General features: G+C 44.0%; 1 protein-coding gene across 1 annotated transcript; it reads left to right on the top strand.

The window, feature by feature from the left end:
- The first annotated feature begins 477 nt into the window (after window positions 1-477).
- IL12B (interleukin 12B) lies at window positions 478-13,562 on the top strand. The gene is made up of 8 exons (XM_019653969.1): window positions 478-548; window positions 4,315-4,402; window positions 7,371-7,646; window positions 8,259-8,376; window positions 9,885-10,102; window positions 11,240-11,394; window positions 12,753-12,884; window positions 13,439-13,562. The coding sequence occupies exons 2-7, from the start codon at window positions 4,315-4,317 to the stop codon at window positions 12,882-12,884; spliced, it is 987 nt and encodes a 328-aa protein (XP_019509514.1). The 5' UTR covers window positions 478-548; the 3' UTR covers window positions 13,439-13,562.
- The last annotated feature ends 1,546 nt before the right edge of the window (window positions 13,563-15,108 follow it).

Raw genomic sequence — 15,108 nt, 5'->3', positions numbered from 1 at the left:
TTTGCCCTCCGACTTCAAGGGAACCATAGATTTTGCTCTGGGGCCTTCTAGTTTATAATTGCCCCATCCTAGCCTGAACTCAGCCTCCTGTGTGACCTCGGCCTCCTTCGTGACCTCTCTTTGGCCTTCCTTCTTCAATCTATGGAGCCCAGGGAGGCTGCCTACTGCTGTCTCTTAGCACCTTGGCTGTGATGTCAACCCAAAGAAGACAACATCCCATCTCCTTCCTTTTTCCCCCACCCAAAAGTCATTTCCTCTTAGTTCATTACCTGGGATTTTGATGCTATGCTCCCCAGCATTATTGATACACACACTTAAAAAAAAAAAAAAAAAAAAAGGAACTTCTTGAAATTCCCCCAGAAGGTTTTGAGAGTTGTTTTCAGTGTTGCAACTTGGAACAAATCAGTTTCTAGTTTAAGTTTCTATCAGAAAGCTTGGTAGGAGTATGGTATATAAGGTCCAGTAGCAGCAGCAGCAGCAGAAGAAAAAGAAGAAGAAGAAACAACAGTGTCAGACCCAGCGAATTCTGCAGCTTGGCCAGAAACAAGGTAAGCACTTCTGTAGCCCCTGCCACCCCTTACCCAGGCCCACACCATGCGCGTGCTACCACGGCACCTGATGTCATGGCGTGGGTGGATTCCTAGAAGCGTTCCTGATGACTTACCTGCTGGGACACTGGTGAAAAGTCAGTATTTGGGGGACTGATGTATAAAGTATTAATTTAGAAAGCCAACTAGTAATAACTATATATCAAGGTCTGTGAATGAAAGCACACTTGATAGAAAGATTTGCTTTATCTTGTGTAAAAGTAGTATGTATATAAAACCGTGTTCCTCGGTATTGATGCCTGTCAGTTAAAGGATTATATAGAGTGTTGCTTACCTTAGTGTTGTAAACTTTTTTAAAGACGTACATTCACTAGGTAAAAGTGAATTCAATAAGCAACTGAATTCATAACTTTCACCTCATAATTGAATGTTCCAGAGCACACTTGCTCCCATATTTGTGATGTGCTTATTCGTTAGTTGTGACAATCAATCAGGTTGATAGCTGGGTTATCAGTTCTTTTGGATTAATTAACTTGAGCCCACTTTAAAAAAGGGAAAGCAACTGCAATGTTTAAAACTAGTTTCTGAAGACTTTTAAAATCTATGAGAAGAAAAACAGATAATCTTTACTATGCTGGTCTCTCATACTTGCCCAGGTAAATTGTGTGCGACAATTTTCAGGTTAAAAAAAAAATAATGATCAGATTAAAATATCATTCTAACAAACAGATTACCAACCGCTGATGGCCCACTTTTTTTTTCCAAATAAGGAATTTCAAGATATTACAAAGAATTTGGGCAGCCTCTCAGAGTTCATTTTACTGGGATCTGAAATTTAATGATTTCTGTACGTTCATTCCTTTTTCTACTAATTAATGAAATCTCTCTAGTTTGGAGTCTGGGATATAATGTAGAGTAAGACATGATCTTGGCCATCAGCGATCTCAGTGTGGTGGGGAAGTAACTATACATGAAAGAAGTAACCATATTATTGCACTTGTAAAAAGTGCTGTGGAAGAAGGAATGGGGCTCTGGGAGAGCAAATAGTCGGGAGTCCCAGCTTCGTTTGGGCATCATGCTGGACCCTTCACATGACTTACATCATTAACTCCGCTCTGCAACAGGATGCCCGTTTTACAGATTGAGAGTGTGAGGCTTAACGAGTTGTCCAGAGTCACACAGCTGATGAGCGGTCGAGCTGGGATGCCAGTGCAGGTCCCACCCGGCTCAGGAACGGGGACCCTTTGCGTGTGCTACCCATGCCTTCTGTGACTATGTATTTTTATTTTTAAACAATAATTCTCTTCTAATTAAAAAGCAAAACTTGAAAAAGAGACGCCCAACCAAGCGTCATTGTCATACCCATGTTGGCACCAACGTTAGGGAGCCTTAATGTACCACAGGCCCAGGGCTCCCTGTGCCCCTCATATGAGGGTTTCAAGAGTTTAGAAAACCTATGAAATTACATGAAAAAAAAAAACCTGTAATCCTCAAGACTCTCAGACTTAGCATGCCAAAGAAATGCAGGCTGTGGGACACAGCTCCCTGCTACCAGCTGATTTAGAGAACCACAGAATAAACTACCTGTGGCCCACTTTTCGGCATCCCCTGGGTTTGATTAAGGGGAGACCATCTCCATCCACTCCCTGCCAGTGTTCTGTGGTTTGAAATGTAGGTGATACTAAAATAGGAACCATCACCAGGTCTCCCTTGATCCTCAAGTGCAGTTCACCTGAAATTCTCAAATACATCTGAGGTCCAGAGAAGAAGTCCTGGGCACACAGCCAAAGGGAAAACCCAACATTAAGAGAGTATAAAGGTATCGCCAGGACATGCCAGGAATCTCTTATCATTTCCCTCCCGAGAGCACCAACATCTGGGTTTCACAGGTCTGTGTAACTGCCATTCCTCTATGGCATTTCCCTGCAGGAACGACTTTTTGCCTATTGTATAGGAAACAGAGATACCAAATTTTTCCTTTGTCTCTTCCTTCCCCGAGGTATAAGCCAACATGTTATTGGTGGCCTTCTGTAATATGTCATCTCATTGCCTTCTCCCAGCAACCCTTAAGTATGGGTATTACATCCATTTTATTATAGATGAGGAGACAGAGGTTCAGAGAGTAAGCTGGCCAGCATCACATGAGTGAGCGGTGGTACCAGAATGGAAGCCCACATCTGCTTGACGCGAAGCCTGTGAACGTACTAACTGATGCTCTGTGGCAACTAGTACTTTGCTATAGAGTCCTAACTTGGACTAGACAGATAGACGTGCCCCTGAAAGCTCCACCCTGCAGTGACAGGTGCGCTGCAGCATGTGGAAAGGCCTGACTTCTAGTCCTGCCTCTGCCACGCACAGCCTCTATAATCTTAGGCAATAAAGTACATGGCCAAGCTCCGCCTAGGAGTAGCAGCCGTTCTGACAAAGCCGTTATTTGTCAATATTCAGTCACCCCAATCAAGAGATGCTCATTGTTAAGGTATTAGGCTGTCAGTTTTGAGACTTGTTCCTCATATGATGTAGACGGTGGTTCCTGAAGCCATGTTCCTGCCCAGCATGGGTGCTCTCTGAGATGAATGGAGGTGTTTCAGACCGAAAGTAAACAATAATCATCGCTACCTACTTCACAGGCGGGGTATAATTTTCACAGTCTGAAGGTTTTCATAAATCCGAGATACTAATTTAGACTGAATTTCAATATAAAATAGTGGCTGAGTTATTACCAAGTTATGCATTTCACTATTTCATGGTGGGCATTGTCAGTATATTATGGACTTCTCCCACAGAACATCCTGATTGTTCAGGGACTCGGGAACCTAAACATGGGTGAAACCATTGGTTCTCAAAGTGTGGTCTCAGGACCAGCAACATCGGCTTCACCTGTAAACCTTTTAGGAATGCAGATTCTCAGGCCACGCCCCAGACCTGCTGAATTAGACTGGGGGGCGGGGGGGAGGAGGAGCTCAGCAATTCGTGTTTTAGCAAAGCTTCCTGGTTATTCTGACTTATGCTCAAGTTTGAGAACCACTGGGTTACATTATGTGAGAGGGAGTAATCTTTGAGTTTGGAGCAATTACAGTCTAAACATGAGGAGAAGCAAAATCCCTACAACAAGGTCGAGTGACCAGGTTGTTGCCAGAATTTGAAAGACTGCCTCTATATTACCTTTCCCTCCCCAAACCAAGTCCTTTAGCCCTGGGTGTCACTGCAAATACTACCTTGTGCTACAGTGATACACGCGCGTAGCTTATCTTCCCAACTGGAGGGTTGGCATTTAACGCACTAGCGTAATAAATATTTGTTGACTGAAAGTATTTGCTCCTAAAAGGCAGGATCCAGGTAAAAACCTATTTTCCTCTCCACGGCACTAGCTCAGTGCCCTTTACATAGTAAGTACCAAGTAAATAACAGCTGAATATTGATCCAGACAAGTCATGTTCCATCGCTGAGCCTTAGGTTTCTCATCTTAAAAATAAGAGGATTATATCAGAAGGCTAGCCTTAGTCTCGTGCAGCCTCAGGTAGTCTGTGGTTCTCTGTTTGGAGATGTTCTTACTCAGAGACTGGTGTAAAGAAAGGCTCCTGTGATTCGCTTAGTATTAACCTGACAGTGCCGAGAAGAGGGAAATAAAAGCTAAAAGACAATGTGCATAGAGTGTCAATATGGTTTCCAGAGGGAACTGAGTAATTATTGACGTTCTCTCTCCTCTTTGCCCTCTTGTGTCTCTTTTCCTCCTTCACCTCCTCTTTTTCTCTCCCCGCTACAGATGCTTCAGCAGTGGTTGGTCCTCTCCTGTTTTTCCCTGGTTTTTCTGGCATCGCCCCTCGTGGCCAAATGGGAACTGGAGAAAGATGGTAAGCAGACCCTCCGTATTCTCTATAGAGGCCAGACCTCGGCCAGGACTCTCAGGCAGCCCCTGGGGGGAAGTCGACTGAAATGGACAACCATGCCTTGGGGCTTCCTAGCGAGAACCATCACCCTGGAAAAATACTGGCCACATGTCCTTCGTTCATGATTGAGGGTGCCTGTATTGTTTGGCTTTCACATTAGATGACAGAGAGGGAGCTTTTTGTGGACCATGGTGGAAAAAGAGACAAATACAGACTTTGCTAAAACCCAACTGTATCATAGGATTAAAATTCCAAAGTGAAGATTTGAAAAGTATAGGAACTATGTTCTGTCATTTCCCACTCCGCCACACGATATCACCTCCTCAGCTGGCACCAAGATGACTTACCTCTGACCAAACACTTTGGGGGAAAGCACAGCATTTAGACTCACATTGACTTGGGTCCATAAGGCTGGTTCTGCCACTTATTGGTTATATGACCTTGAGCAGAGTCACCTCTGAGCCTGAGCTTCCTCCATTGTAAACCAGGGATTACAAAGTGATCCATTCTATATGGATTATTACCTGTATTAACTGATTATTAGTTGTGCCTGAGACCCTCAGAGGTTTCTCACTGAAGCCGACATAATAGTGTTCACAATACTGTCATTAACTGTATAATAATAATACTTAATATTCATTGAGCAGAGTATTTCATTTAATTCTCACAGCAACTGTAGGAAATAGGGACTGCTTTTACCCCATTTTACAGATGTTGAAAATAGAAGCTACAGAGATTAGGTAACTTACCCAATTTTACATACCTGGTAGAGGTGGCACAGGGACTTGATCCCAATCCTGTCTCTCTTCAAAGCCTGTGCCCTTAAGTATTCAAAGAAGGTCTTACAGGAAGGACATGAAGCAATTGTTTCCTATGTCCTTGGAGAACTGAGGAAGAAGAAATAGGCGTATATTAAAAATGAAGACATTTCAGCTGATCACCAGAAATAATCTCTTGATAAGCATTGAAATGGGTGCCTAAAAGAAATTTTGGGCTATCCCTCCATTCTGAATAATTTCGGGAAGACAATAATCCAGCCCTTATCCCTCTGCCCCAGGAGGATTGGAGGCTTTTAGACCCTTCCTTGAGTAAAGCCCGATGATTCTGCCACATCCCTGCCAGCCCTGCGGTTTTCAATGAGCTCAGGGACCTTGGCCCTTGCACAGTGAACCCTTCGTTACTTCTGATCTGGTAAACCACATAAACTCCAGAACATCCATGTGAGAAACCCTGAGAGGGCTGTGACTTTGGAGACAAGATGAGGAGGTGAAGCCAAGCACAGCAAGGGGCCGTTTAGGGCTTCTGAGTCACACTTATGACAGGAAAGTAGCCATGCTGTCCAGTTGCCAAGGGGACAAAGAAAAACTAAGAAAGCCAAAGGTGCCATGTGGTTTTATGTCAGCATAGCCATCAGGTCGAAAGAGTTGAGCCCCAAATGCTTTTTACGTCTTCTCTTAGTTACCCATTCAGGAGTTATAAGTCCCTCTGATATGAAGTGAGAACTTTATATTCCCTGATGCTTTATGTTTGGATGCCAATAACCAGAGCCACCAGTTATAGAGCATTTAAGGGCCTTGTGTTAAGCTCGTCTATGAATTAGCTTGTATAGTCCACATGTCAACCTTCTGAAGCAAGTACTAATATTTTGTTCATTTTAAAGAAGGTGATGCCAAAGCTTAGAGTAATTACATGTCTTGCCCAAGGCCACAGGCTAGTGTAAGAGAGAGAGCTGAACATAAGCCCACACCTCTGTGACTCTGAGAGCCAGGCGCTTAACCACTGTGACTCTCAGAGCAGGCATCAGAATTATCTGGAAAGCATAAAAAACAGATCACAAGCCCACCCCAAAGCTTCTGGTTCAGCAACTGAGAATTTGCGTTTCTCACAGATTCCTAGGTGATGCTGCTGATGGTGGCTGGATGATCATGGTTTGAGAACCACTGCATGAAATGATTTTATTTAATTAATAATTGACGCATGAATGAAGCTTTGATGTGACACCCTTTTTGAAATACTATATACTCAGCCATTCCTCCAGTGCCAGTTTAGGTACTGATATTAGGGATCCGATGCAAAGTGGAGGAGACAGAAAGTCTGAGATACAGGTCTTGGGCATCTGACTTAATGTAGCCTTGCTTAGCCTCTTGGTCTCAGTACCCTACTCAGCTGCCTCATTAAGAGAGTAAAATAGCTTAAAAAAATACGGAGAGAATGAAAATTTCCATTGGTGAGTTTCATGCAGTAGGAACTAAACCCTAAAATTCCCATGGAAAATTATTCAGATGGTTTTTCTGTGCAATTGTCGGACCCTTTGGTCTGTGAATAACCATAACAGCTAACAGTGAGTTCACTGAGGCAGGCACTGTGCTAGTAAGTGTTTTGTATGCTTTTCTTCATTTCATCCTCACAGCCAGACCTACAAAATGGGTACTATTATTAGTGTCACTTTACAGACGAAAAAACTGAGCCTCATGGTGGTTAAGTACCTTTCTCCAAATCCTCCAGCCATCTGTGGGGCCAGGATTTCAGTCCTGGTCAGGTTTTCTTGACACTCTGTACCCTGCTTTATTCCCCATGAGACAGAAATTGTGCTGGAAGTTTCTTATCTCCACCAGGCCTTCAGCAAAGAGTCTTGTGTTGTTTGCCTTTTTCAGTGTATTAAGGCTTTTCCTCATCTGCCAACTAATCAGAGGTTAATTACTCAGGGCACCCTGCCAGTTAATGAGTCGGTGGCATCTATAACACCCTTTGCTTCTTTCTTCTGTAACTTTGAGCCCAAGTGGGGCCCAGTACCCTGAGGTCATCTCAGCAAGCATTTGCTGTTCTGAGCAAGGTCATGCTTTGGCAGTGCCGATGCCCAGGTGGCTCAAACAACACAGTCCCAGAGCTCATGGAGTTTACAGACCAGCTCTCCATTCTCTGTGCTCTCCAGTTTATGTTGTAGAGTTGGATTGGTACCCTGATGCCCCTGGAGAAAAGGTGGACCTCGCCTGCAATACCCTTGAAGAAGACGGCATCACCTGGACCTCGGACCAAAGCAGTGAGGTCTTAGGCTCTGGCAAAACCTTGACCATCCAAGTCAGGGAGTTCGGAGATGCTGGCCAGTACACCTGTCACAGAGGAGGCGAGGTTCTGAGCCGTTCTCTCCTGCTGCTGCACAAAAAGGAAGACGAGATTTGGTCCACTGATATTTTAAAGGACCAGAAAGGTAATTCCATTCCCTTGGACAGTGTCTGTTTTTTCCTTTTGCTCCATAAGAGATATAAAAATTAAAAATGTAAAGGGCAAGCCATGATTAGTGTAGCTCATGAAGTAATCGAATCCCTTACTGAAACCACCTGGAATGTGCATTTTCCTTTGCTGTGGTTTTCCTTTACTGCACACTTTGGGTTATCAACTTTCAAAATCCCATGTTGAGACGGTTTCGTGGTGAGTTTGGATGCTTTTCCTGAGGTCCTCTTTAAATAACAGTGGTAGTGGTATTATTGGGAGGTTAATGGAAGTTAACCAACATGGATGGTGCATAACCCAGCACAGGTATGATAGCCTTGAAAAAGATTCATCCCCCCCGCCCCCGCCCTCCCCGATGTGCTAGGTGTGTAGTATGCTGTGCAGAGTCAGCATCCTGTTGGGACATGCCCAGTTCTCGCTGAACTGCCTGCCAGGAGAGCAGCAAGCAGCATTTTCCAAGGAAATAAATGGAAGAGCTCCACTCTTGTACCATATGGGGGGGCGTGTGACTAATCACAATCAAAATCTTACAAAAAACAAAACAAAACAAAACACCTCACTGTTGAATTTTTGTTCTTTTCAAACGCAGAATCCAAAACTAAGACCTTTCTAAAATGTGAGGCCAAGAATTATTCCGGTCATTTTACCTGCTGGTGGCTGACGGCAATCAGTACGGATTTGAAATTCAGCGTCAAAAGCAGCAGAGGGTAAGTGAAACTACTCTGCTTTCTCAGTTTTGCTAGAACTATGATTTCATGAAGAAAATAGGGTGACCTAGCAATGGCCTATCCATTCATGATCAGCGAGGAAACAAAATCAAACCCATATTTTTTCAATGCCCGCCTCCCCCCGCTTGCCTAAGTTGGAGAGAGAACACGGAGATGGAAGCTAATTGCCTGAACAAATGCATGCGTAAGAGCAGGATATTATTGGGGCCTCAGAATAGCCTCTCCTGTGTTTGAACCCACTCATCCAAACTGCCTGGCGATGCTTCATTAAGGCTCATAGCACCCTGGGGAGAGATAAAAGGAGAAAGCGAAGCAACAAATGACTTGCCAAAACTGCACCTTGAAAAATAGAAACAAGAGCTTCAGGGCATAGACCTTGAAAGCTCAGCAGCCAACTCCGAAACTCTGTGAGGCCTCTAGAAAATTTCCCAGAGCCACTTCAACTCCTTTTCCTTCTGCTGACACCACTCATCTGAAGTTCACTGTTTGTCCAATACACTGGGACTTCCCCTAAGAAACCAATCCCCGTGGATACAGGACCTAGGTTAGTCCCTCTATGCGACTTCCTCACTCATCATCTAAGTTCCCAGACAATGTAGTTATGATAATGGAGCCAACCCTAGGTGATCATCCTGGCCTTGCCATTATTTACCTGAGTAAATAATTTACCTGGGTAACCTGTGGGGTCCTACTTTTCCATCTTTAAGATGAATATGCTTACTAAAGAAATGCTTATATGAGTGCACAAAGACATAAATGCAAATGTTCATTGTGACCTTTTGGTAATCAGCAGGGGAAAGGTAGAATAGAGTGCACTACATTATATGCTGACTTAGCACGCAGTCATCAAAATGAGGAACCCAATCTATATGGTCTGTCATGGAGCACTCCCCATAATTTGTCCAGATGGGGAAAAAAGGGTTACAAAACCATTTCCATAAAATGTGATTCTGTTTCATTAAAAAAAAAACAAAAAAAAACCTATGTGTGTTGATATAGATAAAATATGTGTATATGCATATATATGTGTGTATATATGATTGCTTTGAATATTCATAGAGAAAGGTGTGGTGGAATAAAACAAGATATGAAGAATTTATATCTGGGGACTGAGGTTAGGGTTAAAAGAGGCACATACACTTCCTTTATATGCACCTTTATCTTTTCAATATTTTATAATAGGTATTGATTTTGTAATAATGGGGAAAAAATGAAATAAAAATGTTAATAAGGAGATGTAACCAGGGGTGCTAGATCTAAAATTTTCAGATTCATTTTGGCCAGAAGCACATAAGTGCAGAATTGTTTCTAAACATTTGTACTAACATTTGAAGCAAAGCGTGTCCTCCTGGGGAGGACAGTTTCTACTCCCTGGGGAGAAATCAGACCAGTTAGAGAAACATTGTTCTCAGACAGCTGGCCAGTTACAACTGCTAGGAACTCACACACAAATGTGTGACACCAGATATGCCTGTCTTTGACTTCAGCGCCTCGGACCCCCGAGGGGTGACGTGCGGAGCAGTGACACTCTCAGCAGAGAGGGTCACAGTGGACCAGAGGGAGTACAAGAAATACACAGTGGAGTGCCAGGAGGGCAGTGCGTGCCCAGCCGCGGAGGAGAGCCTGCCCATTGAGGTTGTGCTAGATGCTATTCACAAGCTCAAGTATGAAAACTACACCAGCAGCTTCTTCATCAGAGACATCAGTGAGTTTGCTTGATTATATCGCTTCCTAAAGATCGATGCCATTCATCACATGTCCTCGACGCCCCATGCACTGGGGCAAGGGGTTTACATGCATCATCTCTTTTATTCTTTAACCCCCCCCCAAAAAAAAAAGTATAATGTAAATACTATTACCTGCATTTAAAAAAAGAGGAAATTGAGTCTTAAAAAAGTTCAGCAACTTGTCCCAGATCTGCCCCACTAAAAAAACCCACACTCTTGGCTACACTTCTATTCTGCTGCCCTTGGTGGGCTGGGGGAGGACGCAGCCTGGTTCACACAGGGTGGCCAGGGAAGGTCTCTCTGAGGAGGTGAGTTTTAGCTGAGTCCTAAAATAAAGAAGATGTCAGTTGGGTTAAGAACAGAGGGAAGAATATTTGTGAAGCACCTGCTAGGAGCTATGGTCTTTGGAGTCCTGCTGGGCCTAGGAGCCCTAGCACATTCCATAAAATGTCTCCCTGTCCTCATCCAGAAGAAGGTATGCAACCTGGGGACAGTCTTTGTGACACCACTGTACTTTCCATGTACAGTCCAGTGGCTGGCTCAGTTATCATTTCTTGAATGAATGAATGAATGAACAAACGAGTGTATGAGCATAGAGACAATTTGACTTAACTGCTACAAGACAAATCGGTGCCAGACACCATGAAAAGACAAAAGAAAGAGCACTAAGTGGAAAATCTCTCACCTCATCCTCAGCAAGAGGCTCAGCTCAGCTCCGAGTGTAGTGCAAAGAGGAGGACTGACCACAGAGAGGGTGGCCCTTCACCAATAGCCCAGATATGAGCATCCTGTTGTCTCTAAGAATTCTCTTCTGAGCACTGCACAGAAGTGATTCCACCGCCGGGGCCCATCTGATTGTGCAGTGATAAGAAGGATTCTGAGCCTCTCTCCGGCTCAGCCATAAAGGATATGGCAACTGGTGAGGGCTGCCTTCCTCAGGCACCAGTGTGGCCTCACCAGCAGCAGGGGTGCCTCATGTCTGCCAACCAGGTGCTCAGAGAAGTAACTATGTTATGGACTCACAGCTGGTCAAAAGTGATAGTGGGCTCAAAGCCAGAGCCACCTGACTCCAATGCTCTACGAAAATAAAGGGCGTTTCTTATCTTTTTCCACAGTCAAACCCGACCCGCCCAAGAACCTGCAGTTGAAGCCATTAAGGAATTCCCGGCAGGTGGAGGTCAGCTGGGAGTACCCCGACACCTGGAGCACTCCACATTCCTACTTCTCCTTGACGTTTTCTCTTCAGATCCAAGGCAGCAAGAGAGAAAAGGTAAGATGTGTCATATGTTCTGTGGTCAGGTTTATGCAGGACCACATCAAGGAGAAGATAAAATGATAATAACAGCTAATGTTTATTTACCACTTTCTCTGGGCCCAAAACTCTGCTGAGGGTTTTACATATGTATCTCACTTAATCATCACAGTAGCTCTACAAAGACAGGTGGTATTATTATCACCACATCACTGTGAAGACATTGAAGCTCAGAGAGGTTAAGTGACTTGCCCAAGGTCACCCAGCTAGGAAGTAACAGAACAAGGACACAAACTCAGATTGCCAGACACAAAGGCCACGCACCTCCAGTGTGGCTGATTATTAATTCTTGCACTCAGAATTGGTCCTGATATAGGAGAGCTGGGCTCCAGGTACCTACAATTATTGTTTTGACTGAGTGCGTATACTAGATGAGAGAACATTCATGCTATGTCTCACCCAAAAAGGATAACTCTCACCTGTTCTGCACATTGTGAAATTATTAAACAGAATGTCAGTATTTACATAGGCTAAGATGACAACTTTCCCATTTTCTTGCCTTGCCATCAAAAATCCCAAGGTCCCAGAGGCAGCCCTAGCCTCCTTGGACCCCGGTTTTAAAATCACTGGATTAAGGCCTTATTCAGCACAGCATTTAGCACCTGGTAGAAAGTCAGTGATTCAGTCACTCCCTGAGAATTTTTTTTTTTTAAACAGGGACAAGGGCTATTCTGGAGTTTTTACCTAAACATTATTTAAAATCTTGATATGTATCTTCCCTACTTAAGATCTGTATCATTAATAGGTACTATTTACTGAGTGCTTTCTACATGGTCAAAGGCTTTGCTAAGAGTTTTACATGATTAGTATTTTTAACTTTTACAACTCTATGAAATAGGCATTGTTACTCTCCCTTTTTTATAAATGAGGAACCTGAGACACAGACAGCCTAAGACATCTACCTGTGGTCACACAGCTTCTAAGGAGCAATGCCTGGATTTGAATAGAAGTTTGATGAAAGGATTGGAGTATGGTGTTGCTGAATATCCAGGGGACAGCTAGAGCAAACCTGTCCCCGTCCCACCATCGGCCAAGTACTGGGGCAAGTGCACACAGGGCCTTCAGACAAGGCAGCTGTACTATGTAGAAAGATGAAAGCTGGACCGATTTCACCCTCAGGACTTGCAAAGTAGAAAAGCGGCACCTGTGTTTAGCGCTTCTGTCAGTAGGTGGCGCACGTTTTATACGCTCCCCTGTGTGCTGCACGTGCAGTGCCCTAAAACCAGGGTGTGCTTTTTTAGGGAGATGTGCTTTGCAGAAATAGGCCCAGCCCACCTCCTGACTGTGTTGCTCCAAATTTTCCCCCTCCTTTGCAGAAAGATAGACCCTTCGTGGACAAGACCTCAGCCAAGGTCACGTGCCCCAAGGATGCCGTGATCCGCGTGCAAGCCCGGGACCGTTACTACAGCTCCTCCTGGAGCGAATGGGCATCGGTGCCCTGCAGTTAGGTGAGCAGCCCCGCGAGGCCCGGGCCAGACCTGCACACTCGGGTGCAGGGCAATGGTGTAGGGTGGCCACTCAGGAGAGAAAGCGGGGATGGGGTGTCTGGCACAGTCTCCAGAGTCAGAAAAATACATTTGTTCATTAACAGACATCTACTTGATGCCCATAGTGTTCCAGGCACTGTGCTGGGCTCAGTGATAACTGCAGTAAAGAGAACAGGCATAGGTCCTGCCCTCCTAGAGGGGAAGGCAAAGAAGAGAGAGAGGTAGCCAAGAGTCAGAGCATGGATGGCTTACCAGCTGTTTCCGGGAGTTAAAACTTCATCCAGGGGGCTTTGGGGCTGGGAGTAGGGGGCACAGAAGGATTTTCAGCAAGGAAATGACATCATCAGATATGCTTTTAGGAAAACTCTCAAGGGAGCCTCTGGTGAGCAAGGTATCAGCCAAATCCTAGGCCACATAAGGGCTGCACCCAGTTGTCCAGATAATGTGTCATGTAAAATACAAAGGGTTTGCTGCTGCATTTCTAATCCTCATAGACTTTTGGCATTCTTTTTCAGGTTCTACTCCCCGGATGAAACCTCGGAGGAAAAGTGGAAGAGATGCAAAAATCTTAAAAGACATGATGCAGTAGACTCCAAAAGATACTTTCTACCTAATTTGCTTTTTTAAAATATCACAATGTCTGTGCTGTATTTTTATATTTAAATGCTAAATATCCACTGAAACAATCAGCTAATTTATTTATAGACTTTCCAGCCAGCAGGTTGTAACTGCTATTTAAATATTTAAGTAATTTATGTATTTATTAATTTATTACAGTTATTTAATGTTTTTTGTGCCAAGGTGTATTGTATGTTTCACTCTCATGACCGGCTCTATCAGGAATGGGCCCTATTCTGCAAAATGTGAATTTATGTGTTATTTATACTGACAACTTTTCAATCACGCCTGCAAGTGCATCATCAGTTTTATGACAACCTGTAAGAACACAATGTTCCAATGCCAGCGCCATAATATATTTGTGATGCATGGGAACACAAGAGATAGTTAGAGACATGGAGACAGGAACCCACCTGAGGAGGTCCTGGGGAGAAGATGTTAGTTCCCATAACCATGAAGACTTCCTTGAAGTGGTATTGATAATTCAAAGCCACCTACACTTCTCACTGAGTTTAGTCTTTGGTTGCTTGAATTTAGAAAGGGCTTTAAAAAAAATGATTGGAATTGAAGTTCAGCTTCAGCCTCCGTGGCAATCCCCGCCCCATCTATCTGTAAGTCATAGGAGAGTGACAAAGAGTGACAGAGAGTGACATCGTAGGTGTCTGGAAAGTAAAAAGATCTTATGATTCAAGAGGGAGGACCAGTGCAGTTACGGCTAAGGACATAAAATTGTCAGAATTGCCAGTTGCTCCTTCATTGCCACACCAGAAAAGCAGACAGATCCATAGACATGATTGAGAATCGTTTACTCGTCAGCATGAGCGAACCTGACAAGCGGATATGACCTGAAAGTGCCGAACCATTAAGGTGCCACTTTTAAGTAATGAATGTGCTTTCGGTAAAGTGAGTTAATTTGTTTTCTGTTTACTTATTTATTTTTACATCCCAACAGTGACCTAATAAAAATGTTACTTTTCTTTGCAATACTATTTTGGGCTTTCTCGGCTGACTCGGGTATCCTGTTCCCACATCGACCAGGGCTGCATTTTTTTTTTCCCCTACCATTTAAGACTTGCCCTTCCTTGAAGCAATTTCATTTCCAGTTTTGCAGCGTCGCCCTTTCCCTTTATAGGATTCCCAGCGTTGGCGTCTTGCTGAGCTCAGGGACTGTGCCTGGGACCTGACCACGGGGACTCTGCGAGGACACTGAACTGTGTCATGCCCTCTGCAGGGGTGGATGCTTTTGCTTCTTTCATCTTCTATCTTGGAATCCCTCTCCTCGTTTGCCAAGCACCACGAAATAAAACTCCAAATGGGGCAACGCATCCCATAGGCTCCGCTCATGTTTACCGAGGGTTTGCCATGTGTCTGGACAGGTGCTAGCTAGCCCTTGGAGTTGAGGAGTTCCGAAAAACCTCGGGTTGCCTCCCCAAAACAGTGCCCATCCCTGGCACAGCTTATAAGACAGGGATGAAAAAGTTAACTTCAATACCACTAAATGCTAAAACATTCCATATATATACATAAAATATATATATATATATATATATATATATATATATATATA

The sequence above is a fragment of the Hipposideros armiger genome, unplaced genomic scaffold (genome assembly GCF_001890085.2).
Source record: "Hipposideros armiger isolate ML-2016 unplaced genomic scaffold, ASM189008v1 scaffold_211, whole genome shotgun sequence".
Taxonomy (NCBI): Eukaryota; Metazoa; Chordata; class Mammalia; order Chiroptera; family Hipposideridae; genus Hipposideros; species Hipposideros armiger.
The sequence above is the reverse complement of the archived record's forward strand: the minus strand, read 5'-3'. Positions and strand labels throughout refer to the sequence as shown.

Coding starts and splice junctions, on each gene's coding strand:
- IL12B (XM_019653969.1), top strand. CDS start 4,315: ATGCTTCAGCAGTGGTTGGTCCTCTCCTGTTTTTCCCTGGTTTTTCTG. Junction 7,647..8,258: donor TATTTTAAAGGACCAGAAAG/GTAATTCCATTC, acceptor TTTCAAACGCAG/AATCCAAAACTAAGACCTTT. Junction 10,103..11,239: donor CTTCTTCATCAGAGACATCA/GTGAGTTTGCTT, acceptor CTTTTTCCACAG/TCAAACCCGACCCGCCCAAG.